Here is a 26,199-nt window from a genome sequence, read left to right on the forward strand (position 1 = left end):
AGACTTGTAACAAGTGTAAATGACCTATTACACTGAACCTTTTTCATTGGGTCTATTCTTATTAAACTTACCTACATCGATTTTTAAATGTTGGATGAATTTTTTACATATTAACCAGTTTAAGTAGATTTAGATAGAATTTTAGAAGAAATAAGCCTTTAACAAAGAATCTTGTCTTTGAAGATCCTAATTGTAGTCATTCAGAAATTAAAATATTCAAAATGCATAGATCTGACATACAGAAGGCGAGGGATTTGTTGCTGTAGGCCCATGAAATTTTGGTAGCTTAGCTTTCAGTTAACTTATTCCCTTCAAATATTTTCACAGCTAACCTTTAAAGAAGGGCTCTTCCAAGAAGTTGGATAGGTTACATCTGAAAAACAAATTTAAGAAGCTCTCAGAAAAAGTGTGGAACTTTCTTCATGTGCTTAAAGCAAAATATCACATGAAACATGCAGTCTCTGATGGACCCATCAGAGGCTTGGGTCACAAACCAGCACATTTACTTCTCTTTCCTAAAGCTGCCTGCTATTCAAAGATGTTGGCTTTAGAATACACATGTGATCTTACAAACAGTGATCCCATCATGTTTCACTGAATTGTAAGAATCTAATGTGGAAAGTGAAGTTCAATTCACCACATATTTATTGACTACCCACAATATTCCTACAATATTAAGAATTGGAAATTGAGTGATAATGATGGCTTGTTCCTTGCCCTCAGCGAGTCTCCTTGGGGAGGCCAGTGTTGAAAGACATTGTGTAATTACAAAGCACAAGGTTAGGATAGCTTAGAGCAAGCATCCTAAGCAAGCATCCTAAACCCCAGTGACTTAGAGGGTCAATATGAGAAACAGGCTGGATCAGAAAGATGACATGGTGTGGTGAAGATCATGATGGAATATGGGCCTGGTATTACCAGATATTCCAAATTTTCCAGAGAGAGCAGGCTTTTTTTTTTTTTTTTTTTTTTTTAATGTGAGTTCTCCAAGATTTAAAATAATGAGTGGAACCAACAAAATATATCAGCACAAATCATGTTTGGTCCACAATACACCAACTGCTTATGACTTTAAAGATCAATGAATACAAACAGTTGATTGTACAGACAGTGCTCAGAAGTAGCTTGTCCAAAGTGACACAGCCTCCCTGCTTATGTAACTTTGTTCTAAAAACAAAACAAATGAACCAAAAATCATGATTTAGCCATATTTCTTTAAATGTTGTGTAGTGTAAGATTATTTGAGTGAAGGATGATGCTAAATTATATCCCCCAAAGTACTTTTTCACTCTCAGGAGCTATGAGAGGTTTTCAAAGTCTAGAGGTGGTTTGCAGGATTTTAGAACAATCTGAACAAGGCTGAATTGCTCCCGAGCACTTTCCAATAGCAAGTCTGTCTACTTTATTGCAGGGCCCAGAGGTTCCCCCAAGACCGCCTGATAATAATTTGGTATTTGGAGGCTCCTGTGTCACTGCAGGAACTAAAGGAGGCTAAATCCATGCCTGATGGAGGAGAAGAGTTCTATGGTTATCTGCAAATTCTGGCCAGACAACATCTTGACGTCACTCCTTAGCTTCCAAAACCTAGCCAAGCAAGAAGTTGCCTTCCCAAGAGAAAGCAGTGTGCTCTAATGACTAAGCCCTCAGAGTGCTATGCCACTTTAACTATAGACCCATCTCCTCGATCAATCAGGATGGCAAGATGGAGCTGAGGAGCTCAGCGACATCAAGGCTGCAGTTGGTCTTTAATTCAACTAGTCTGTGTAGACGTGTCTGAAAACCATGTCATCTGACCACACGGGGTTGTTTCCTAGTAGGACTGACCAACTTGGCTCAAGGGCAGCTCTGCTACTGTCCTCTCCTTGTCTTCTAAGAACATTTTTGACAGGGTACAATGGAAACACAACTTCTGAACTGGAAAAAAAAAGAAAGAAAACCCACTCTAACCAACAATACCCCTGAATCATCAATCTTGGGTTCTTTTGAAGGGTGGGAATGTGTTATAGCTTCCCCTTCAGGAAAAGCAAATGCCATAGACTTGTTGTCATCTCTGGAATTGTGTCTTTCCTAGAGCAGCCTTATAAATTAGCTAGAATCCTAGGAGGAGGGTCTACATTAAATGAGAATTGTCTCTAAATATGTACTGTATGTGTTCGTTCTTACAGCGCATGCCCTCTATGTGTATCTAGGGCTAATAACTAACTCTCTGTGGAAGATGCAGATAAGGAATTCTGACTTTCCCCATTTTGATTTCATTTCCAATGAAATGGACATTGATTGATTTCCTGCAGAGTGCACCATGCTCCTCTAACTATTATAGTTTGTGTGTGTGTATATGTTTGTGTGTGTGTGTGTGTTTTCCCATTGGTTACATGCTTATTAGGTAACTATGTAGATAAGCACAGATTCATAGACCAGCAAAGACTAAGGAAATAAAACATAATAAAGGGAGGGAGTGTTTTAACAGTAGTTGAAAAGATCATGCAGGGCACCCCTCTTGATCCTCTTAGCTGCCATACCTACACTGTCATTGTGTTACCAGCCAAGGGAGGTAATGGAAGTGGTATTTTTCACAGAACTGCAGAGGTTTTGAACGTATTTGTAACATTACTTTGAGTACACCTGAGCAAAAGTTCTGAAGTATATCCAAGACCCCAAGTGCTCGTCACATCAAGGGTTGAGAGTTATTGGAGGTTATCTTCAAACTTCAGTGCAATCTGTTCCCATGGTCCATTTTGATGGTCCATTTGATAGGGTTTAAAAACAGGCAGAAACAATTGCTTTAGCACTTTCTTATGTCCTTTGCCTGCTAATTTTGTCTTTCAAAAGTACGTTTGCTTCTGAGTATTTAATTGGCCAAAAGATAGCTGCTTTGGGAACTGTTTATATCCCTTTGAAGGCTATGGCCTGCACTTTAAAAATAACCTAGGTCTATTTTGCCCAGCATGAGTGTTAGGGATGAGAGAATGCAGTTATTTTAGGATCCTTAGAAATTGCTTTGTTTATGGCACAGTGGGCTGACAACCCATCTCATGGGAGTCTTCATGGCACACTGCTCATAGACTCTGTAAAGTCCCAATCCAATTTTGTCTCTTGGTGCCATAGGTTCCCACTGCTAGCTATCACAGCTTGATACTACATTCTCCTTTCAACTCCAGAGGAGATGGTAAGAAGCTATCAAATAATGTTTTAAGAAAGCAACTTGAATTCCCTTGTAGAAAGGAAATAAATATATGCTGCATAATTATATGTACAATGTAAGACATGTTAAAAACTCCTCTGAGAAGAAAATTCAAGCACATTTACGACTATGTAAATTAAGAGACTTCATTCTATTAGCGTTTGACCCCTGGGTGATATGACTTGTTATCAAAAAAGAAATATCACCCAATTATAGGATACCTAGACCTCTCAGAGAAAACACTCCATCTTACATTTAATGGCTAAAAAAGGAAAAAAAAAACTATTATGGATTTAGGTTACAGAGGCACTCATAGTGATATTCTGATTTTACTTCCACATCATTGACCAATCAAGAGGAAATTATGTACCCTCTCACATACCAGACAGTTCAGTTCAATTTCACCAAATCACCACTGATGTGCTAGAAGCATCCCAGCAGATGCAGGATCTAGTGTTTATTCTGGATATTTTCCAAAGCCCAGCCCAACTGGAGAGAGGTACCAGCAGGATGAATCTAATCAAATGCACCACCATTTTGGTTTCCGGTTGGTCACTCTCACATGTGCCAGCAGATTGGGGACTACAACCAGCTCAGCAAACATATGCAGAGGAGCCTCTTATGTTGCTAGGGAGTTCCCGTTACCCAGATGCTTTGAACACTGAGTGCTCCCTGTGGTTAAGCAGAGATGACAGAAGGGGAGTTTTTCTTGGATGTGATGCTCACTCATAGCTCAATCCTTCATGGCAGCTAATGTAACGGAGTGCAGGCTTTCTCTTTGTGAAGTGCAGATTTTCTCTGTCTTAACTAATTCTGCCAGCTAGAGAGGGTAAGCCACCATGGTTGGGCTTCTTCTCAGATTTGTCATCATGCCAGCTCTCCTGATGGGGTACAGCCATACTGCCCTTCCTTCACTGTGTTGTAGTTTCTTTGTCTGCTCTTTATCATGGTAATTGGTGAATGTGTGCATGCTAAGTCACTTCAGTCACGTTAGACTTTTTGAGACTCTATGGACTGTAGCCCCCCAGGCTCCTCTCTCCATGAGATTCTCCAGGCAAGAATACTGCAGTGGGTTACCATGCCCTCTTCCAGGGGATCTTCCCAACCCAGGGGTGGAACCCGTGTCTCTTACGTCTCCTGTGTTGGCAGGCGGATTTTTTACCATTAGCGTCACCTGGGAAGCCCCTTGATAGTGGATATTTCTCTTGAAGTATGTAAGATGAATTTGCTCCACACCATGGACAGGAAAGAACTGGAGAGAGATCTACTTCTCATTTCAACCTGATAGCCAACCACAAAAGGCAATCTCCCTCTTCGGGCTTAGCTTCTAGGAGTAAAGCAGCCTCCTGAGATGGAGACAGCAGCCCAAAGTGTTCACAGTGCTTGCTGTCTGAGCCCTCTTCCTTTGGCTGAGAGGATGCGGTCTATTTCTGAATGCCTGAGCTCCCTCAGGGAGGTAAAAGTTAGAAGGTAGTATTTGTGGTCCAAAGGAGAAGGACATGTCAGTATTACAGTAACTGTACTCTGCCCCCCAACCAGGGTTGTGGAGGTTCTTTTAAAACAAGACAGTCTTGGGCAAATCATAATGGATTGATCTCCCTAGTTGGCATAGCTCTGATGATTGATTTCTGCTAGTAAGACAATTAAGTCTTCATTCACCAAAATGCCTTCAGAGTCCCTAAAATGCAATTCTTTAAAAATAAATACTATAGGTTATAGAGGGAAATTTGGAAAACATAAGAAATAAAGATGGAATAAAAACTTACTTATAATTCTAACAGAGATATCTACTGATAATATCATTTGGATATCAAACTTTGTCATCTTGTGACTGTCCTTTTAACCTCCTATGATATAAAGTCTAATCACTTGAATCCTGGCCTTTATTTGTACTGGGCTTTGTTCATATCTCTGTAGTAATGGGTTGTCTTGGGTGAATTGTGTTGGAAAGTCTGTAGGAAGCTCGCTGGGTGTATTATTGTTGGTGTCAGATCTTATATTTGCTTGGTTATTCGTAGGAGTATCACCTGATATGAAGAGCTCACTCACTGGAAAAGACCCTGATGCTGGGAAAGACTGAGGGCAGGAGGTGAAGAGGACAGCAGAGGATGAGATGGTTAGATAGTATCACTGACTCAGTAGACATGGATTTGAGCAAAATCCAGGAGATAGTGGAGGAGAGAGGAGCCTGGCATGCTGTAGTCCACAGGGTCACAAAGAGCTGGGCATGATTTAGACTGAACAGCAACAACATAGGAGTTAAGACAGAGGTGGGCTGCGCTGACCTTAGCAGGTCAGGTTTCAAGTGACCCTTAATCCAGAGAAGCTCAGCTTTTACAGGGTGAAGGTCACAGAGGAGACAAACCTTGTGTTGTAGGCCGAGAGGACTTGAGGAGCAAAAGGCTCCCTCATTTGCCAAGGAAGCTTGAGTGCCTCAGTTTAGGATCAGCTCTCTGCATGACTCCAGATGTAGCTGACTGCTCAGTTGGAGCAGATGATCACTTTCTGCCTCTTAGTTCTTCACCCTGGCAGGCTAGCTCCTTTCAGAGAGCCAGGAGTCCTGGATCTGAAAGGGTTAGGCTGGTTACATCTGATTTGCTTTCCACTATGTAGAGATGCCTTTTCTTCTGCCCAGGATTCTTGGGCTGTGCAAGGACCTCTGATAAATTGGAGTCTCCCTTTAGATATCCTGCCTTACCTAAACTTAATGCAGTCAGTGGGCCAGTAATCTCTTTATGAGATTTCCTCATGAGTCTTCTCATGAAAGGCTTCCTCTTCTAATGTCTTAAGCATCAAGGCCTAAGCTGGAGTTCTGGACAGAGGACCTCTATCATCAGTATGACATACTGGAGTATTTCAGAGTTGGTATTTTGCAGAGTCCTATTAAAGTAGATAGGTTCTAAAAGTAATTCCAGAATACACAGATTCCTATGATATGTAAGAAGTTAGATTTGTTCAGTGTTGAACCAAAGTGGGTGGGGAGCCAAAGGGGAATTCTAGAAAGAAAACAATAATCTAATGTCTAGTTTCTCTATTATTTTCACCAGTTCCTGTACGTGCTATGAATATGGGTAGACATCAACATTCTTTTTACCCTGTTGCTATTATTTAGCACATTTATTTAACCATGCCATTGACTTTCTGGGTGCATTAAAGTGGAACCCAAGTGATTATTAGATAATGATGGCATTTAGACTAAGTGCCATATTCCTAATGTTCCAATAAGTGGTTGATATAGGGGGGACAGGATACAATGCCACACTATCTAATTATATTAAAAGAGCTGGTCTCCATGTTATGGAATGCCTTCATTACAGGAGATTACATGATATCTCTGCACCACTGAGTGGCCACCCAACATGTTTTCCTGAAAGAAGGATGGATTTTCAGATTCATTTATGCTTTCATGCCTAATACTCATCTCCACCCTTGTTCCTGAAAAGAGTTTGCTTTTACAAGTGGGTTGGCCTTTAGTTTGTTGCTAATGAACAGAGAGAAACTGTTACCCAGGGACAAATTCCTACTTTCTATTAATAGAGTACCCGGCCAGCTGGACGAACTGGCCTCACATTGTCTCTATCCTGGCTTTACTTCCTCTGGCCCATGAATATAAATTCCTTTGTTCATATTGTTCTATCACGCTCCCTCCTTTTCTCTATTTATGAAGGTTCAGGAACCATGATGCTAATGATGACATTTCATCCTTATTCCTAGTTCAACTAATGCCAGTACCTGATATCCAGAGAAGTAGTTGTGCTTCTGTATCGGTTCTTAGCCTTTATTTAGAGAGGGCCATTTTCTTCTTCCCCAAGTGTTGTCATTTTTAGGATATTTTTATCTCTCTTAAGAACCTTTATTTTGACTAAAATTTCCTTGTGTACATATAAGATTTTAGTTTGCCTTGAGCCCTACCTAGACCTTTATTAGCATTGGCCTCTGAAGAGGAAAACTAGGAAGATTTTGATGACCAGGAGCTCTGCCTTAGATTCCTGAACTCCTGGACTTCGAGGAAGTTGATGGCCAAGTAGCAGAGGGAATAACCATATCACTCACTTCCTGAACCATGTGTCTTCTCTGAGTTTGTATATACTCTCTGATGTTTCCTGCACATTGAATCCCAAGTTTTAAATTAAAGCAAATCTTAGCCAGATCGGGGTCTGATCACTGATATGTGAGTATGGTCCTTGGTGTTGACATCCCAGGGGGCCCTCTTTTGTTCTCTTAGCAGAGCTCTGTGTTATCAAGGGCCAAGCTTCTGTGTGTGGGCTAAGCTAGGGAGGGGTTGTAGGATTGGGGATGAATCCACGTGGTCCTCATACCTTATGCCCACTTTTGGAAAGAGGGGGCTTGTATGAATTCACATTGATGACGTTCCCCAAGGAGACACTTCAGCTAAGGGGCACCCAGTCTGAGTGTTAGTGTGGTCCTGTCTCGAAGGTCTTCCTGCTTCCCCACAACAAGCAATGAGCCTCTTACTGCTTGCTGGGCTCCTGCCTGCTGCCTTTCAGTGCTGATCTCAACAGCTCTGCCCTCTGATGCTGCACCAGGATCTGCGGAGGTGGGATAGGGAGGGGACTCTACTGATTGCTATGTGTTGCTTAACTTTATTTCCCTTTCTTATGTTTGAAGAGAGTAGGCCTGAAACATGATCTGCATTCTTTTACTATGTTCAGAATCTCCAGGGCTTGTCCCGCATATGTATGAATGATAATGGAGCTTGGAAATCTTTACTATAGAGGCTCGTTGATGGAAATGAAATCTGTTGTATTGGAATTTGTGATGTAGTTAATCATTCAGAGCCAAACTCTTATGCCAATAAAGACAAGAGTGTCAGATTTGTGGTGTCCGTTGCCTACTTTTTATCACCAACTAATAATTATTCTTACATAAACTTGAGAATTTAGTTCAGTGCTGGGATTCCTAAAAGCACTACCAACAGCATCCTAGAAGTTGTCTTCATTGACTCCCATTTAGCTCCCAAGCAGCTCCTCTGGGCTTTCCAACAGCCCCCACTGCACCTGGCAGAGCCAGCATTAGGGTAATATGGGTGAGGCCCTCAATTAAAGTGCAGAATTTAAAGGAGCACCAAAGAATATCAGCCATCAAGATAAATCACATTTGAATGCAATATTTTAAAAGACAAAAATTAGTGAAAAACCTATGAAGAAAATTTCCAAATTTTAAATAGACAGACTTGAGAAAGCAGGGACTAGGGTGAGTGCTACAAATCCAAGGTCAAATCTTGGCTTTAAAATTTTCATATTTTTTCCTTCACTGTTTTTTTAACGTTTCGTTTTTAAAAACATGGCATTAGAACATTAATTGTAATGCTTTAATATTTTAGTATATTTTATACTAACTATGAATGGAATATAATCTTGAAAAATTGTGAATCACTATTGTACACCTAAACTTATATGATACTGTACATCAACTCAATGAAAAAGTGATAATAAATAATGGAGAATAAAAAACATTATTCATGTTAATGACTGAATCTGGGGTGTTCCCTTAAATTTTTTGCACAGGGCAAGAATCTCACTCTGCTCACTTTAACTCAGCCCTAGACTCAGATTCCTTCCGGCCGGGATCTTGTATAAACCTCTGGTCTTTGCAAAATGCCATTTTGTGTACATTAGCTGCTAGGCTGATTAGCTTTCAGGCTTCTCTTCTTTCCTGCATTCCTGACCTAATTGTTCTCCCTCACCACATCTCATCTGCCCCTGGAGATGCATTCCTCAGAATCAGCCAGCTTCAGCATCCCCAGCACTAACCATCCAGTGCTGTCTGCTGAAATATCTGTACAGACAAGCACTCTTATCTTCTGATGGACTTTTTTTCATATGTGACTCAGAGTGATAAAATGAACAAGACTGCCAAAGAGAGAGAAAGAGAAAAAAAACAAAGAAAGGGAAAGAGAAAGAAAGAAAAGACAGAATGAGAAAGATTCTTTTAAAAAGGCAGAAAGGAGAGGAGGGTCAGGAGATCTTAGCAAAATTGAGAATTAATCTAGAAAAAAATTGGATAAAATTTTAAAATAAAAGTGAAATTTAGATAGTAGATATTGCTTCATTTCCCCACATTTGGAATTTTAGTATGAGTTTGATAAATTCGAGATATACCTTTTGAGATTTTAAATACTCTGTTTTCACTCAGCCTTTTCCTTAATGCCATGAGCCCCCTCTGTAATGTGTGCATTTTTGATTATCTAAAACAACCAATATTGAATGCCTTTTATGTGCCAGGCCTTACGAGTTGCATTTTCACATAAAAAAACAAATGAATCCCTGTCAGCGCCACAGGATAGATATTATTACTCTGTTTAATAGATGAGAAAACTGAGGCTCAGAGAGGCTAGGAGGGGAAATAATGAACCCCCATTATAGTCCTAATGTGGGAGAGTTTCTGTTCAGTCCCCAGTTGGCCTCCTTTAAGTCTGGGGCTCTTTCCAGCTGAGGGTTCCTGCTGATCTTTTCCAAAAAGAATGGAGAGCAGTTTTCAAACTCTGCAAGAAGAATTGTACTGTTGGTGTTGTCCCTTTCATGTGAGCTGATCAAGGTAAGCTGAGTGTATTAACCTTCAAACACACAGGCAGGGAAGTGCCAGATGGCAGGTAGTGAGCTTATTGTTAGAGGAGAAAGGAGCCAGTGGTAGACTGACCCCAGGCCTGGTCTCTAATGTAAGGTTAGCAGAGCCCACTGGGCAGCAGGTAGGTCTTCTTGATGGAGTCATTACCAGAAATACTAAATACTCATGAATAATAAATAAATAAATAATAATAAACCCTTACTTTTATTTTTTGCTAGTTAAAATCATGTCAAATCCTACTTCCCCAACCCTGTCTATGCATGCATGCATGCTAAGTTGCTTCAGTCATGTCCAACTCTGCAACCCCATGGACTGTAGCCCACCAGGCTCCTCTGTCCACAGGATTTTCCAGGCAAGAATACTGGAGTGGGTTGCCATGTCCTTCTCCAGGGAATCTTCCTGACCCAGGGATTGAACCTGCATCTTTTACATCTCCTGCATTGGCAGAGGGTTCTTTACCACTAGCACCACCAGGGAAGCCTTCCCATAGCCCAGCCCACTCTAAAAAGTTTGCCATTTTTTTGTCTTATTTCAGAAAATCCTAGGAAAAGAATCATATATCATAGATCTTTGATTCTTTCTTGAACACCTTCATTCCTCCAAGATAAGCACATCACTTTTCCTAGGTGAACTTGAGATCTGTTTCTCCAAAGACAGACTTCAGAGTGCCGAGAGTTCGAGGAGCCAGTTGAAGTGCACACATTTACTGAGCTTTATAAAGCAATGTTGCAAGTGTCAAAGCACCCACAACATCTTCCCAGGTTACCCTGCTCCAGGAAGACCAAGAGGACACAGGCGAATATTGCCTTCTCAATGACCATTCTACAGACAGCCAATTTTAGTGCCAGCCATGTGTGAGCATTTTGTAGGGCAGATGAGTCACATTTCTGGTTCACCCTCTATGACTCTTTTTTTTTTCCATTTTCCACGCGAAGATCCATGTTTCCAAATTGCCTGTTAGCAAGGGGTCAAGATTCTTGTAGATATTTAGCCTTTAAGGAGTCTTTTTAAAAACCATGAATCACTTTGATGAGTGGCATTTTTTTCCATGAGAAGAGCATTCATCAGGACATTCAATAAGGTCAGGGGACATCGAGGAGCTGTTATTTTATGGCATCTACTTTATCACGGGTGTATCTGCTCCCACAGACTTGTGTGTATTACCTCATATTTGTCTCCTATTAGGTAGAATAATACATGCTCCCCCAAAACATCACATAGCAACTCTTCTGTGCATGACGACTGCAGGTGAATGAGAATGGTGAGGTGAGCCAAAATGAATAAATTCATTCGGACCCACTGTTTACTTTCCTAATTATCTTAAAAAAAAACATAGAAGAAAATAACGTAGCATTGTAAAGCAATTATACTGCAATTAAAAATGAATAAATTAAAAAAAAAAACAACTTAGAAAAGACCAGAGTTTGGGGTATGAATTATTCAATTGCCATTCAGAGGCCATCATAACAAGTAATGATACAATCAAACTATTGTTTGTTGGAGATTTCTAGGCCCCCTGAACCTCCATGTGTATGTCAGCACAAACCTTCAAAACTTGGGCAGCCCTTTAGCATTTATGGAAGTGCAGCCCAAGAGCGGCTTGGAGAGACTAAAGAGCATGAGACTTCAGAGAAGCAGAGTTGAAATATTTCCAAAGATAATTTGATGTGTCTTTTGCTTACCCTGGAATAAGCATTGTGTGTATTTTATGTGTATCTCCCATTTGCCAATATGGAAAAGTTTCCTAATGAAATGAAACAAATCTCTGACTAATAATACTATCTGGAATATTTAACAAAGAAAACTCTAGGATAGGGTGGTATAGGGAGGTGCTGAGGTTGCAAATTCAGATTAGGCTCAGCATGTATAATCATATATTGGATGATTAATGTGTATACTCAGGAAGTCATGTCTCACCCAGGAATTGAGTGGCAGTAGTCACTGAGTGATATTGCAAATTGCAGATGGAAAGACTTAATGACAATTTTGTAAGTTTTCAACCACAGGCTATTCAGTGGATATACAAGTGCTTTGGCATCTCCAGCTCCTAAAACAGTGTTCAGGACTTTGCATAATGAACATGTGGTGAATAACTGAAGGAACACATGAATGCATATGTATAATTGTTGTACTTGTAATCCGACTGTAGTTTTTGGGGGGGAAATACATCTGTACTTCACCAGGCATCTGACATGGCTAACAAGTTAAGTTCCCCTCTGATTCTGTTAGGAGTAGAAGTTAAGCAACATTTTCATTTGAATTGCTGGATTTGGCTACCCTCTCTGGTCTGCACAGAGCTTTTACAGATCTCTAAAAATGGAAATAATTTTACCCATGATTGGTTAAAGCAAAGGAACTGTGATTTGGAAGGTATGGTATGGTGGCACAGGTGTTTAAAAGGCATTTAGGGGACAGTCTTGTCCTTCTATGTATAACTTCAGTGTTTCCATGAGAAAATGACTCTAAATAATTAACAAGGAAATGGACTTTGGTAACTAGATTCATTTATGACTTGAGGAGTCCCTACATACTAACAATATACCTGACACAATGACACAGGTAAATAAATAGTTTTTCACAAACATTTTATAAAATTACCAAAATTTGAAAATTCCTAAAGTCTGATCTTTGAAGAGGAAAAGATTTGGTAGTAATTTGGCAAATTTTTTACTACACATAATAAACCAAATGTCAAAGTGCCCAAACAGGGTCAGATTAGATTCAGCACTTCTATTAATCCTATATCAAAACAATTAGAAACTTACATTGCTTCAAAAGTTTACTTAAGAAAGTTTGCTAACTCAGTTAATTTTCTTCAGTGAAAATATGCTACTAGAATGAAAAGTGATAAAAATGTTAACTGTGGTGTAATAGTATTCATAGTATAAGGAATTATTCAGATATTATTTCATTCCTGTCCACAACTTCTTAAGTTTCTTTTGGAATTTCATCTTATGTGATTTGATCTGTACAAAATAATGTGAGAAGAGATAATGGGATTTAAGGAGAGAAATGATTGAATCACCATGTCCCAATAAAAAGTGTTCAAATTGGATTTCACTACATAATGAATTCTGCTTCAACTTACTTTGACATAAATAAGATTGGGTAAGGGAAACCAGAAGTAAATCAAATGAATTAATAAAACTATCAGAGCTGCTTCAATTTTGTCCCCCCAGACAGTGTCTGCTTATTTGTGTAATAAAGCCTGCTCTTATAAATTAAAACCCAGGCATGCCACTTGGTTGAAAGAAAAATTTAAGGAAAAGTTAGTACATTTTTGGGGCCTGATTAGGGTGCCTTCTGGCTTAATCAATATCAATAGTCTCTTTGAAAAGTGAAATCTGAAACCCAGAAGAGGTTCAACTTTCAACTAGAATTTAAAATTAAAAAACAAGATTGGAGATACAAACACGCATGCAATATTGATGATTAGCTGTTCATATTTTCTTAATTATACACATTTACTGAATCCGAGGCAATTTTTTCATTTCGTCTAGACAGAGACCGTGTCTCCATCAGCATAATATATCATGGTATTTGTGAGTCTTGTGCAAAATTGAATTTGCATCTCTGCCACCACTCACAGGGAGTTCATTATCTTACAGTAAAACCACTGGGAAAAATATAATTTCCAGTGTTTAATAAAACTGTGGTCTTTTCATAATGCTTATGGTGCTTGAGCAATTTGTTAGGCACAATTGATCACAGATACTTAACACCGATTACATGGTGGATAGTGCCAGGAAGGGTGATTTTAAACATTTTCTTTATTTATTATATTTCAGTGTAAATAGGGTATTTTGCAACGACACTACTATTTGTATTTCTCAGAATCGAAGTGCCTTCTCAAAACATTAAATGGAAAAACTAATGCCACAAAGCTAAATATGCAGTGCATAAAATATATCCTGGATGTGGTTGAGAGGTAAGGAAACTAATGGGAAAAGCCTCTTGTCTTGCTTTCTAGTTTAGCCAAAGACAGTGGAAAGAAATAGGTCATTGGCTAGCCTGAGATGTGCCCCTGGACTAACCAGTACTTTATAACTCTCTGAAGTAGAGATGATTATTGTCGCCTGTTCAAGCTACTCGATTCAGAAATCTGTGACTTGTTGATCAAAAATTACTAAACCTTTAAAATTTGCCTTCACTAATTGAAAACTGAAAGGCCAGACACCTGTATTCTGATAATCCCTTAAAAATGAGATTCAAGTGACAAATCACTGAAAAGGAACCGAGTTCTAAATCGTGGGATTGGGCCCTCAAAATATGATCTCCAGCTATTACACAGCTTTGTGAAGTATGGCTATCACACATGCACAATTTTAGTACCCCTAGATATTTATTATTAAAGATGCAATATAAATGTGAACCACATCTGGTGTTCTTTGTGCTGTAATAAATTGAGTACGTGAAATGAACTTGTAGTAGAAGTTATTTATTTATTTGCTTTTAATAATCTAGAGAAGCACTGTCATGCACTTATGAAAGCCCTAAACTGAAAGCATAAACAAGAGTCAGCTTGGGCAGCTTTAGAAGAAAGAGGCATCAGGAGGACCTGTTTCCTATCAGGTTTTGTAAACCCAGTGTTCAAAATAGTTTTCCAACAGCGATTCTGAAGATGCTCTGCTTCTTTACATTGTTTCTACCAATAGATTATTTAGCCAGAAAGATCACATCTTCAAAGAACTCAGAATACACTGCACATGGGAAATGGATTTTCATTCTTTAGCTCAACACTGTATGATTTTGTAGATCTTTGTGACTACTATGAAGAATTTGGTGTGGACTCATTTAACGCAGTTCCCAAACAAAGAACTTTACTTAGAGAGAAAGTTAAGGTTATACCTTATAAGGTTGAAGTTGTATCCTCATATTTTCTTGTTTTTAAGCTTTTCTATATTTTTTATTTTCTAAAAAAGTTTTATTGAAGTCTAGTTGATTTACAATGTTGTGTTAATTTCTTCTGTACAACAAAGTGACTCAGTTACATATGTGTGTGTGTATATATATATATATATATATATATATTCTTTTTCATATTCTTTTCTATTATGGTTTGTCACAGGATATTGAATATAGCTCCCTGTGCTATACAGTAGGACCTTGTTGTTTATTCATCCTATATATAATAGTTTGCTTCTGCTAATCCCAAACTTCTATTCCTTCCCTCCGCTAGTTTGGACTTAGGGGATCCATGGGATCTTAGTTTGGACTGTGAATGGGAAGTTGCTTCCCAAGCTTGTGGAGCTGTTGGGCCCCTAATCTCCAAAATATCCCACGTTTAATGGTTTGGAGAAATGGAATTGGTACCTAAAAACTATCTAGGCTTGGCGTTCAAGTTCAGCCTTAGTTATTATCACTCAAACCTCATGCTTTTGTCATCCTTGAGCCTCAGAGTGTTTCAGGCCAACTTTGCCTCAGTAACATGTGCACATTACGGCCATTTCGTCACCATGCAGAAGTATCTGAGGCTGGTCACTGGAATCTGGAGGCCGATGCTTTTCCCTGAGTGTGTTGACTGAGAAGATTCCAATCTGTCTTTCATCTCACCATCTCCCATGACCTTTATCTCAACACCTTCTCCTTGACCTGATCCTTCACCAGCTTGAAACCTGGAAGTTCTCGCTTCCAGGTTTTGCTTAATTGGCACTTTCTGGGCCACTGAGTATTTTTCACTGCGTAATATAAAAAGGAGACAGAGTGAGCCAGGAAGCAGATGTCTCTTGGGTGGTGTGAGTCTTTGAGAGTTGGAATTTGAAATCTCTGTCTGAAAGGAACAGTGAATGGGTGTAATTAGTTAGGCTGATGAAGGAGTAAAACCTGGTAAGCAATTTTTCTTGACTGGCTTAATGAAAAGCATTAGCTATCAGTTTCTGCCTAAACTTACTGAGGGTAAAACGTATGTGGGGTTTGAACAAAAGATTAAGATTCTGCGTGGGTTTGGACGCTCTTCCTGAGAATAAATTTTGCTTGGGCGGAAGGTATGTGGTTCATTGAAGCGGCGGGGGTGGGGGCGGGGCGGAGGGAATCAATGACTTATGTCATTTCTTCACACATTTTATTTTAGGAAAATGGATCATATTTCAGGAAATGGAAGAGGTTCTTGCAAAGGCCAAAACTGGTATTTTGTAACCAAATGTGTGTGTTGCTTTTTTCTTCTCATCCCCTTAAGCCAGGCACTTTCCCTAAGTGAGCTTTCAAGGCAAAGGAATTTTTAAGGATTGACTTGAGCTTATCTCCCATCATCCTGCATCCTCCCCTGGTGGTGAGAATCTGGCCAACAGCTGCCAAAGACCTAGAGACCTATTCATCATCAAGTGACTAGCACGAAATTAAGTGCCCCCTCTCCTTGAGGAGCTGTTTTCCTGCTGCCAAAGGAATTAAAAAATGATACTCTAGCATCTTTAATGACAGCTGGTAAAGCCTTGGAGTCAAATTATTTGAGGTTCAGGAAGAAAATGATTTGATATCCAAAAACAAAAATGGCAGCCTCCCTGCATCTTGACTGTAGGCTATTCTGAGCATTCTTTTCATGGCCAGACCAAATACATCAGTGATGTAAAAGCTGGAATCCTGTATGTGGCCCCAGATGCTGTTTCTCTTTCTGGCTGTTGATAGTCACTGCCTCTTAGGATGTTAGGTAACCATCTCCAGCAAGATAGCAATGTCCATTTTAGCTTTGCTTTGTTATCTAGATTTCAGCTTTCTGGCTTGGACCCCCAGTAGAAAAATCTCTTACATTGGGATTAGACAAAAGGACTGAGTTTATACTTTTTTTTCCTTAAGGGAAAGATTATTTATTAGTTTTACTGGAGATTGCAAATTATTTTCTTGATATAATGGGGAAAAAGAAGGACACGTGATCTTATTTTGTGTCCTATTTGCTTAAGATTCAAATTAATTTTACAAGAAGTGACAAAACCCATTTTTTAAGGTACGTGGCTTCTTGACAAACCACAGAGTAGAACAGAAAACAAAATAAATTCTGCCTCATTAATTTCCAAGTAGTTAACAAGGCAAACTAAGGTCAGCCAGGGCAAAGAAAGAAGAAGAAAATGTTATTCTTGGGTTTAGATGTTAGAGAGGGACTTAACCAGTTCTGGAAAGGGGTGAGGAAAGGAAATTTTTTGAGACTTACCATGAACTGTTTCCACATACATTATCTCAGATAAAGTTCACATTCAGGCAATTTCTTATGGATAAGAAGAATGAGACTTGGAGAGTTTAAGTAAGACTTGAGGTCTCAGGAGAAAGTGGCAGAGAAAAGATGAAAACCCAACTTCTCCCACCTCAGAGCACCTGAAGACTTCTGTCTCCACCACTCATCACCAAGCACCTGGGCACTGACCTGAGGGAAATTCCTAAGGGGTGGGGCTTGGTCCACAGAGTGTCAGGCACTGTGAAATTGACCTGACCCCAGAGGTCCAACCATAATAGTAGAAGATTGGGTCTATTATCAGGACAAATCACGGGTTACAAAATCTGCTTTGGTTGAAATCCTTGCAAAGCTCAGCCTTTATCTGTTAGTTAATTGCCTCATGGATGAACTTTCTTCATTTGTAATCACTGAAAGTAATGACTTTTTAAAAATATATCTTTAAAAAAAATTTTCCCTTCATGTCATTCTAAAATATCCTCAATGCTTTTAATAGTTCAGTTTAGTTGCTCAGTCATGTCCGACTCTTCGCAACCCCATGAATTGCAGCACACCAGGCCTCCCTGTCCATCACCAACTCCATCACCAATCAAACCCATGTCCCTCGAGTCAGTGATGCCATCCAGCCATCTCATCCTCTATTGTCCCCTGCTCCTCCTGCCCCCAATCCCTCCCAGCATCAGAGTCTTCTCCAATGAGTCAGCTCTTTGCATGAGGTGGCTAAAGCACTGGAGTTTCAGCTTTAGCATCAGTCCTTCCAATGAACACCCAGGACTGATCTTTAGGATGGACTGGTTGGATCTCCTTGCAGTCCAAGGGACTCTCAAGAGTCTTCTCCAACACCACAGTTCAAAAGCATCAATTCTTCGGTGCTCAGCTTTCTTCACAGTCCAACTCTCACACCCATACATGACTACTGGAAAAACCATAGCCTTGACTAGACGGACCTTTGTTGGCAAAGTAATGTCTCTGCTTTTGAATATGCTATCTAGGTTGGTCATAACTTTCCTTCCAAGGAGTAAGCGTCTTTTAATTTCATGGCTGCAGTCACCATCTGCAGTGATTTTGGAGCCCCCCAAAATAAAGTCTGACACTGTTTCCACTGTTTCCCCATCTATTTCCCATAAGTGATGGGACCAGATGCCATGATCTTCGTTTTCTGCATGTTGAGCTTTAAGCCAACTTTTCACTCTCCTCTTTCACTTTCATCAAGAGGCTCTTTAGTTCCTCTTCACTTTCTGCCATAAGGGTGGTGTCATCTGCATATCTGAGGTTATTGATATTTCTCCCGGCAATCTTGATTCCAACTTGTGCTTCTTCCAGCCCGGCGTTTCTCATGATGTACTCTGCATAGAAGTTAAATAAGCACGGTGACAATATACAGCCTTGACATACTCCTTTTTCTATTTGGAACCAGTCGTTGTTCCATGTCCAGTTCAAACTGTTGCTTCCTGACCTGCATACAGGTTTCTCAAGAGGCAGGTCTGGTATTCCCATCTCAACCCCCAAAATTATTGTATTTTGAATTTCTACGTAACTTTAACATATCATTGGGGCATAGTCTAAAGGTGTCACTTTTTCAGCCATTGCCCAGAGGAAACAACTGTCCTTACAACACCATCCTTATTCCTAGTATGCAGATAGTGGCATCAGGCAGATTGAGGCTTTAATCCTGGCCCCACACAGTTGCTCTTGTGTGACCTTGGTCACGTCACATAACCATAATAAGCCTCAGTTTCCACTCTGTAAAATGGTATTAACTACACAATAAAAAATACTCATGGCTACTGCCTTGGGGTATTTATTCAGAGCCAGCTACTATTCTAAGTACTTTGTCAACATTATCGCAGTATGCACAAAATGTAGATAATATCCACCTGCTCTGGTTCACCAAATCACCTTCACTGATTTGCAGTGCATTAATGCATGGCTCACTGTGGTCAATAGAGGTTCTCCTGTGTCTCCCATTCTTTTCTTCCTCAATTTGGGTCACTTCAGGTTCCCATTGCTCAGGCTCTGACCATGTGCTCTGCATAGGGTCCAAGGGTGTGACTGATAGATGCTAATGACTATGACCCCTACTGTCCTCATGTGATGGGTCCTGACCTGGGCAAGGGCTTCTTTATGTTAATTCAGAGATTTAATGTGGCTGGGAGGTGTTAAGGGTCTTGCTATGAAGGGGCCATTTGATGCACTGGTGGAGTGAGAGTCCCTTTCTTAGCCGTAGCTTTAGGTTCTTTATCCTGGATATAACAGACATAGACCAGACTTTCCTGATCTTTTCTCCCAGTCTAGGATTAGTTGCAACTGGCCATATGGCTAGAGGCTCTTAGTTAGAAAAGCAGTAATTTGAGGGAGGAATAATAAGAGAACTAGGAGAGAGTGGAGATGAACTGGAGAAGGCAACGGCACCCCACTCCAGTACTCTTGCCTGGCGAATCCCATGGATGGAGGAGCCTGGTGGGCTGTGGTCCATGCGGTCACTAGGAGTCGGACACAACTGAGCTACTTCACTTTCACTTTTCACTTTCATGCATTGGAGAAGGAAATGGCAACCCACTCCAGTGTTCTTGCCTTGAGAATCCCAGAGACGGGGGAGCCTGGTGGGCTGTTGTCTATGGGGTCACACAGAGTCGGATACAACTGAAGCAACTTAGTAGGAGACAGTGCCTAATATAAATGAGGTTCCTACTTCATAATGTCTTGAAATGATCCCACTAGCAATCACCTTGGTATGAACAGGCAGGATTACAAAATGCTTATCTCTGATCATTTACCAAAGGCATTGGACATTAGGTTCCTCTTGATCATATAATAACTAGGAAATACACCTGAATCTAGGGGATCACCTTTTCGTGAATTGCATTTTACGGAAATGCTTCTTGATCATCTTCACTGAACTACCTTCACTAGTAGATGTCTCAGGGGATAATTCTAAGTAAGATGCCTTTTTGAATTCTAACATTTCATTGAAATCACAAATTTCATTTTTAAACATAAGCTTTGGTTATCTAATTCTGAGTAACAAACTGCCCCCAAATTTATCAGCTTAAAACAAGAACAATGGATTAATTCTCACAGTTCTGTGGGTTGACCAGGAGGTTTTCTACTTCATACAGTATTGGCTTGGACTTAAAGAAGGTCCAAAATGGTCTATTGCACTCAGCAGCAAGTTGTGTGATAGCTGGCTGGGAATTCAGCTAGGATTATCAGTCAGGACACTCAGTTCCCCTCCACGTGGACTTCTACACATGGATGCTTGTGCTTTCTCACAGCATGAAACAGTCAAGGTAGTCAAACTTTTTTTTTTTTTTTAAAGCACAGTGTTGAAAGCTGAAAGGCCTTAAGTGTTCAGGTCTAGGACCAGCACAGTCTTGCTTTCGCTACACTCTGTTGGTTAAATCAGATCCTAGATTCAAAGCCAGGTCTGGATTCAGAGCCAGGAGCTCACACAAGAACAGGACAATAAGGAGTCACAGTGTTTTGAGGCCACCAAAGTAACAGTCTACTACAATATGGGAATTCTGCATACTGTCCCAGAATATATGTGTTATATTTTAGTGTAAAAATATATTCCCTGGATAGTCAAGTAAATGAACTCTTATGGGAGTTACGGTAATATTTACTCTGATTTTATTTAACCTTGACACACTACCATGGACATGCCACTTAGAAAAGCAAGTTCCAGGTTTTTCTTCCTTTCTCAGCTGTCTGTCTGGTTGGGTCTTAGAACTTAGTAGAAGGGCTAATCTGGGAGGAAAGTGGGATACATCTAGGAGGCACTAGATGGTTGGTTCATGTATTTATCTCACTTATCTAGGACTGAATCCCAAAGCAAATACCAGTCATTTTTATTGATGTTCATATCTTTGTTTTCATTCTTTAGCCCTTAGAATTGAGAGTTATAAATTAGAATTTATAGAAATTTTAAAAGGACTCTGTTTTGTTAAGGTGTCCAGGGAGGTAACTTAACTTGTTTGGCTAGCCAATATAGTCTGCTTAAAAAAAAGAAAATTCTTTACAGCATGTATCACACTAAAAGAATTTTTTTAAAGAGGTGAACTTAGGTCAATATGATAGTAAGATGGATATTAGGCAGGAGAGCTGAAGGGTAAGGTTTTAGTAACCCAGTCTGATTCATTTCCCTGATGGTGGGGGCGTTTTCCATCACAAGCAGTAACACGGATACTTTGAAATAGCACAGCAGCCAGAAAACAAATCATATATCTAAATGTATCTGCCCTTATTTCAGGTCAAAGTCTGCAAATTATCCAAAGGACGTTTTTCTTGTTTAAGTTATCTGAGCTCTGCTGCCAAGCAGAATTGTATATTACAGTCCTGCAGAGCTGAGAGAGAGAGAGAGGCCGCGAGCAACAGAATCCATGCAATGTACAGGAAGAGCTGTGTGCACCGCCATTGTTTGCCATAGCCCTGCCTCTCATGTCTTGGCCTTCTTTCTGGGTGAGAGACTCCCTTGCCATATCCCCCAAGTTACCAACTCTGAAACTTGACTTCTAAAGAGTAGAATTGGATTTCTTCCTCCCGTTACCTGTATTTTATTACCAAAAAGGTTCAAGAATGGTTCAGTGAGCATCCATAAACCCATTTGGATTCTCCAATGAAGACCTCTTTATCATCTATCCATGCATTTTTAGAAGCATTTCAAAGTAAGCTGCAGACAACAGGACACCTCAACCCTAAACACATCAACAAACAAAAGTTAGAGTTCAACATTTATTTATGGTTTGTCTCTCTTTTTCTCTCCCTCCTTTCTTCCCTCTCTCCTTTCCTTTATTCCTTCCATCCATCTGTTCTTTCTTCTCTTTCTCTTTCTCCTTCTTTCTTTCTCTCCTAATTTCTTTGAGATGAAACTTTTATGTAATGAATTACCCTAGTCCTAAATGTACTATTCAATGAGCTTTGACAAATGCCTACTCCTGAGTAACCAAACCCCCATCAGGACCCAGAGCATTACTATCACTCCATTAAAGTTTCCTTCTGTGTCTTGCCAGTCAATCCCCTCCACCCCCTCATCAGAAACAATCATTGTTCTGATTTTTTAAGCCTTAGATTCATTTTGCCTATTTTAGAGACTTTTACTAATGAAACTATACAGCATGTCTTCTAGATGAGAAGTGGGCTTCTTTATCTAATACTTAAAAAATCTTAAATTGTGAAAGTGTAATTCTTTGTGCTCTGAGAGCTATGGCTCCATTTGCTGCCTCATAGAGAAGCAGGGAGTCATCCTTGGCTGTTCAGCAATTTGTGGGCAGTTGACGCTGTGTGCTGATTTTGGCCCCTTCAAGCCTGCAGCAGCAGCAGCAGCTTATTGATGACCAAGTGGATGAGGACGTGCAGGTGGGCACGTGGCAGCCATCAGAGGGCTGGGGACGCACATACAGACTGCATGAACTCCAGGCCTGGCTGTGTTTATTAGGGGTCTGCCTTTGTGTCTATGAATCAGACCTGCCTTATTGGCTTTATTCTGATTGTTCCATGAGATGAAGGAAGAAGGAGTTTGCTTCAAAGCATGCAGAGCAATCCAGGGGGAGAACGATGTGTATCTTCTGAGCAGGGTGAAGATTCTTGGCCAACCAGGCAAGACGCTGCAGGCTCTGCCTCCAGTGTAGGGAAAGGAGCTGTATGGGGAGCTGATGTTATCTTTGAGGCTTTTCCAAATCCACAGGGCTCTTTCAATGACAAGAAACAGGTCCCTCTACTTTCCAAGATAAATGAGGTACATACAGTAACAAAGAAAGGGCAACCCAGATGAAGTTCACCCCAGGAGGCCCCTCCAACCGAGTGCTGCAAGGAGATATCATTAGGCTATGAAGTCCTGAGGGCCAGGCTGTGCAGCAAGTAGGTTCCCAAGTGAGGATGTTCATTGTTATTCGGATAAATGAGAAGTCTTACAGGTGTCTGGAAATCATATGCACTAGTCAGACCCCAAACTCCAAGAAGTTTTAACAGATTGCACTGTACACCCACATTACACTAAGGGAGCTGCTGCTCCAGTGCCTTGAACACATGCCCACTGTGAGTTGGTTCTTTGTTTTGGATCTCACATGCGTAATTTAATGGGGCACAGTTTGTATAACCAGACTAGTAGCAATCACGCTTATCTCTACTAACAGGTGATTTTATTTAGCTTTGTACTTTAATGGGTCATTGCTTACTGAACTAAGGCAAACTGAGAAATTTTAAGGGTATTATTGCAGTTTAGTTGTCCCAACTTTCTGTTCTATCTCATTACATGGATCAGTCAGCAAGTAACAGGAAGATTCCCTGTCTACCCCCACCTCCACTGAAATACCCTATCTGAACTTCAGCATACCTTGCTTAAGGCTGGCTGAGATCAAGAAGCTTCCTTAAGTTTTCCAGTCTGGAAATATGGTGTTCATGTAAAATTATCACCCAAGCAACCATTCCTTTCCAAAAATTTTACCATGAAGCCTAATCTACAAATGCATGGAAACATGAGTGATGACAGACATCAAATTAATAAAGTGCCATATGCATCTCAAAACAACAGATACAATCAATCATCTATAATATTGTCTATGATGACTTTAAAAAAACATACAAGATTGGGACACAATTCATAAACCTTTCCTCTAATTAGCTGCAGACAAAGCTTAATAGAAGGAAATTGGACAAGCATCAGAAAAGATAATGCATTTGCAACTTGGCATGGCTGCAATAAAACTGCAGGAAAATATACAGATCTATGGGCTTCCCAAGTGACTCAGTGGTAAAGAATCTGCCTGCCAATGCAAGAGACTTGGGTTTGATCCCTGGGTCAGCAAGATCCCCTGGGGAAGAAAATGGCAACTCACTCTAGTATTCTTGCCTGGAGAATCCCATGGACAGAGGAGCCTGCCAGGCTACCGTCCATGGGGTCACAAAGAGTCGGACACAACTGAGAGACTAAACCACCGAGAATGATGGGGAAAATACAATGCTTAGATCTTAAGACAACCTGGGGCAACAATGTGCACAACTTAGCAAACTCAGGACAGGGGAGGAGGTGAAGGGTAGAGAGGTGCAGTATATTGGCCGTAAGATAAAAAGAAAGAAAAGAGGCTCCGTGGACTTTAAACTCTTTTTTTAATGTCTTAAATGTTAAGGACATATTCTGCAACTTTCCAGCTCTAATGTTTAAGCAACGATGTTGGTACAGAGACTTCCCCTTTCTCTGAAGCCAGGGATGTTGCCTGGATGTGAGTTTAGCAGTGGAGAGGTTGGGAGGTTCCTAGCGCATCTGATCCACTACCTGTCACATCAGCAGTTTTTGATGAAAGGCTTTTTAAATTGCTTTTCCCTGGAAATGATTCTTCCCAAGCGGCTCTCCTTGCCTTCTCCTGCTTGTCGTCCTGTCTTGGCAGCCAGATTATCAAACCCTAGAGAGGGGGACGGGGAACTTGCTCTGTGTGTCTCTGGAGCCAGTGGCCAGGTGTTTGCGGCCACCATTAAGAAGCAGAGCTCAGAAGAGCAGGGTCCATCTGTGGGACCGCCTTGGCTTCTTGGTAAGGTTTATGGCTTTTAAACTAGAGCTTATCGCCTCTTTAAATGTTAAAGAGGAAGTCCCCATGAACCCCTGATGGCATTCAATTATGGTCTTGGTTATAAAATGTTTCAGATCTTTGGGGAGTGTGAGCCAATCGATAGACTATTGCAGAGAAGGATCAGAGCCCTGTGAAGGCTGATCTTTGCCAGGTTTCCTTTTGCTCCCTTTTCCCATCTCCCTGCTGGAGAAGCTTGTTTGAATAAGGGCTTGTTTGCTTGCTGCAGTACATTTGGAGAATTATTATCTAAAATAAAGGGTGAGTGGTGCTCCGAGATCTTCAACTCATCCAATAAGAGTTTTAAAGAGTGTGATATATAGTTCTCCTTCAGAAGTCTATGTTAATTTCTTTAAAATTTTTTTTCATTGAAGTGTAGTTGATTTACAATATTGTGTACAGCAAAGTGATTCAGTTTTATGTATGTTCTTTTTCAGATTCTTTTCCCTTTATAGATTATTTAAAAATATTGAGTATAGTTCCCTGTTCTGTACAGTAGTTCCCTATTAGTTACCTATTTTATATGTAGTAGTATATATGTGTTAATCCCAAACTCTTCATTTATCCCCCCCCACACCTTCCCCTTTGGTCTCCATAAGGTTGTTTTCTCTGTCTATATTAATTTCTTTCTTTTTTAAAAGTTTTTTTTTGGATGTGAACCAGTTTTTTAAAGTCTTTATTGAATTTATTATAATTTTGCTTCTGTTTTATGTTTTGGTTTTTGGCTGGAGGCAAATGGGGTCTTAGCTCTTTGATCAGGGATTGAACCTACAGCCCCTGCATTGGAAGGTGAAGCCTTAACCACTGGACCACCAGGGAAGTCCCTATGTTAATGTTTAAACAGCACTTCTAGTATTCTTAGGTTGCCCGCATTTGAGCGAGCCCCTCTCTGTCTTGTTTTGTTGTTGTTCTGTTGATAGGTTTTCTGTGAAACAATGCAAGATTTGTTGCTTTAAACATTTTTTTCTGAACATAACAACTTTAGTTATATACATGGCTCCACTTGTTAAAGAATTTATAGAACCACTTTAGATCTAGCAGGATGATCTGGTTGTTAGGGTGAGAGTGCTTGCACGCGTCCATGCCGCAGGCACTGTGCCAAGAATGTAAACCCCACAAGGGTAGGGATTTTCCTTACCTCTTACACAAGGGTAAAGTTTCCTTTACCCACTGCTGCTCAGTAGGATGTTGGATGGATGGAGCCTGCAGTGATGGGAACTGAAAGCACATATTTCCTTCCCCCAAACTAACCCAATTCTGATTACTTGTGAAATCCCCCAAAATTGGAAAGAAAGAAGTAATTTCACATTAGACCTCTGTAGTGTGTCTCTAAAAAGATTTCATGTCCTATAGGATTCTGGCATATCTAGTTCCTCTAACACATTTCTGAAAGGAAACTGATCAAGTACAAGTGCATTTGAAGGGTATGCTTTTTTAAAAGAAATTGATTTTTTTAATGCCCTTTTTAACCCATTCCTTTTGACTACACTTTTACATAAATGACCTCCTGCCATACATTTTAAAATTTAATCATGAGATATCTCAAAGCCCCCACATCAAGATGTCTCAGGTGGCAAAACTCTTGTTCTTCTGCCTTTCTCTAAGAGTGGCTCCTGGTGAGAAGGATGGGGAGCATAGGATAGGTGAGAAGACATGGGTCAGTGAAGAGTCAAGAAGCCCTGGTGAATTCCATGACAGTAGCTGAAAGT

The 26,199-nt window shown here is 40.3% G+C and overlaps 1 protein-coding gene across 10 annotated transcripts in view; it reads left to right on the top strand.

Annotated features, from left to right (window-relative positions):
- NTRK2 (neurotrophic receptor tyrosine kinase 2) overlaps window positions 1–26,199 on the top strand; it is a 413,238-nt gene that overhangs the window by 233,744 nt on the left and 153,295 nt on the right. For 2 of the 10 annotated variants that reach the window (XM_070795059.1, XM_019966501.2), the window contains one exon: window positions 1,412–8,016. The exons of the other annotated variants lie outside the window; for them this stretch is intronic. In XM_070795059.1, coding sequence (XP_070651160.1) covers window positions 1,412–1,440 — 29 coding nt within the window. In that variant the 3' untranslated portion in view covers window positions 1,441–8,016. Of the gene's footprint in view, window positions 1–1,411; window positions 8,017–26,199 lie in introns of those variants that run through there. 10 annotated transcript variants of the gene reach the window in all.

This window comes from Bos indicus, chromosome 8, assembly GCF_029378745.1.
Source record: "Bos indicus isolate NIAB-ARS_2022 breed Sahiwal x Tharparkar chromosome 8, NIAB-ARS_B.indTharparkar_mat_pri_1.0, whole genome shotgun sequence".
In the NCBI taxonomy this organism is placed as follows: Eukaryota; Metazoa; Chordata; class Mammalia; order Artiodactyla; family Bovidae; genus Bos; species Bos indicus.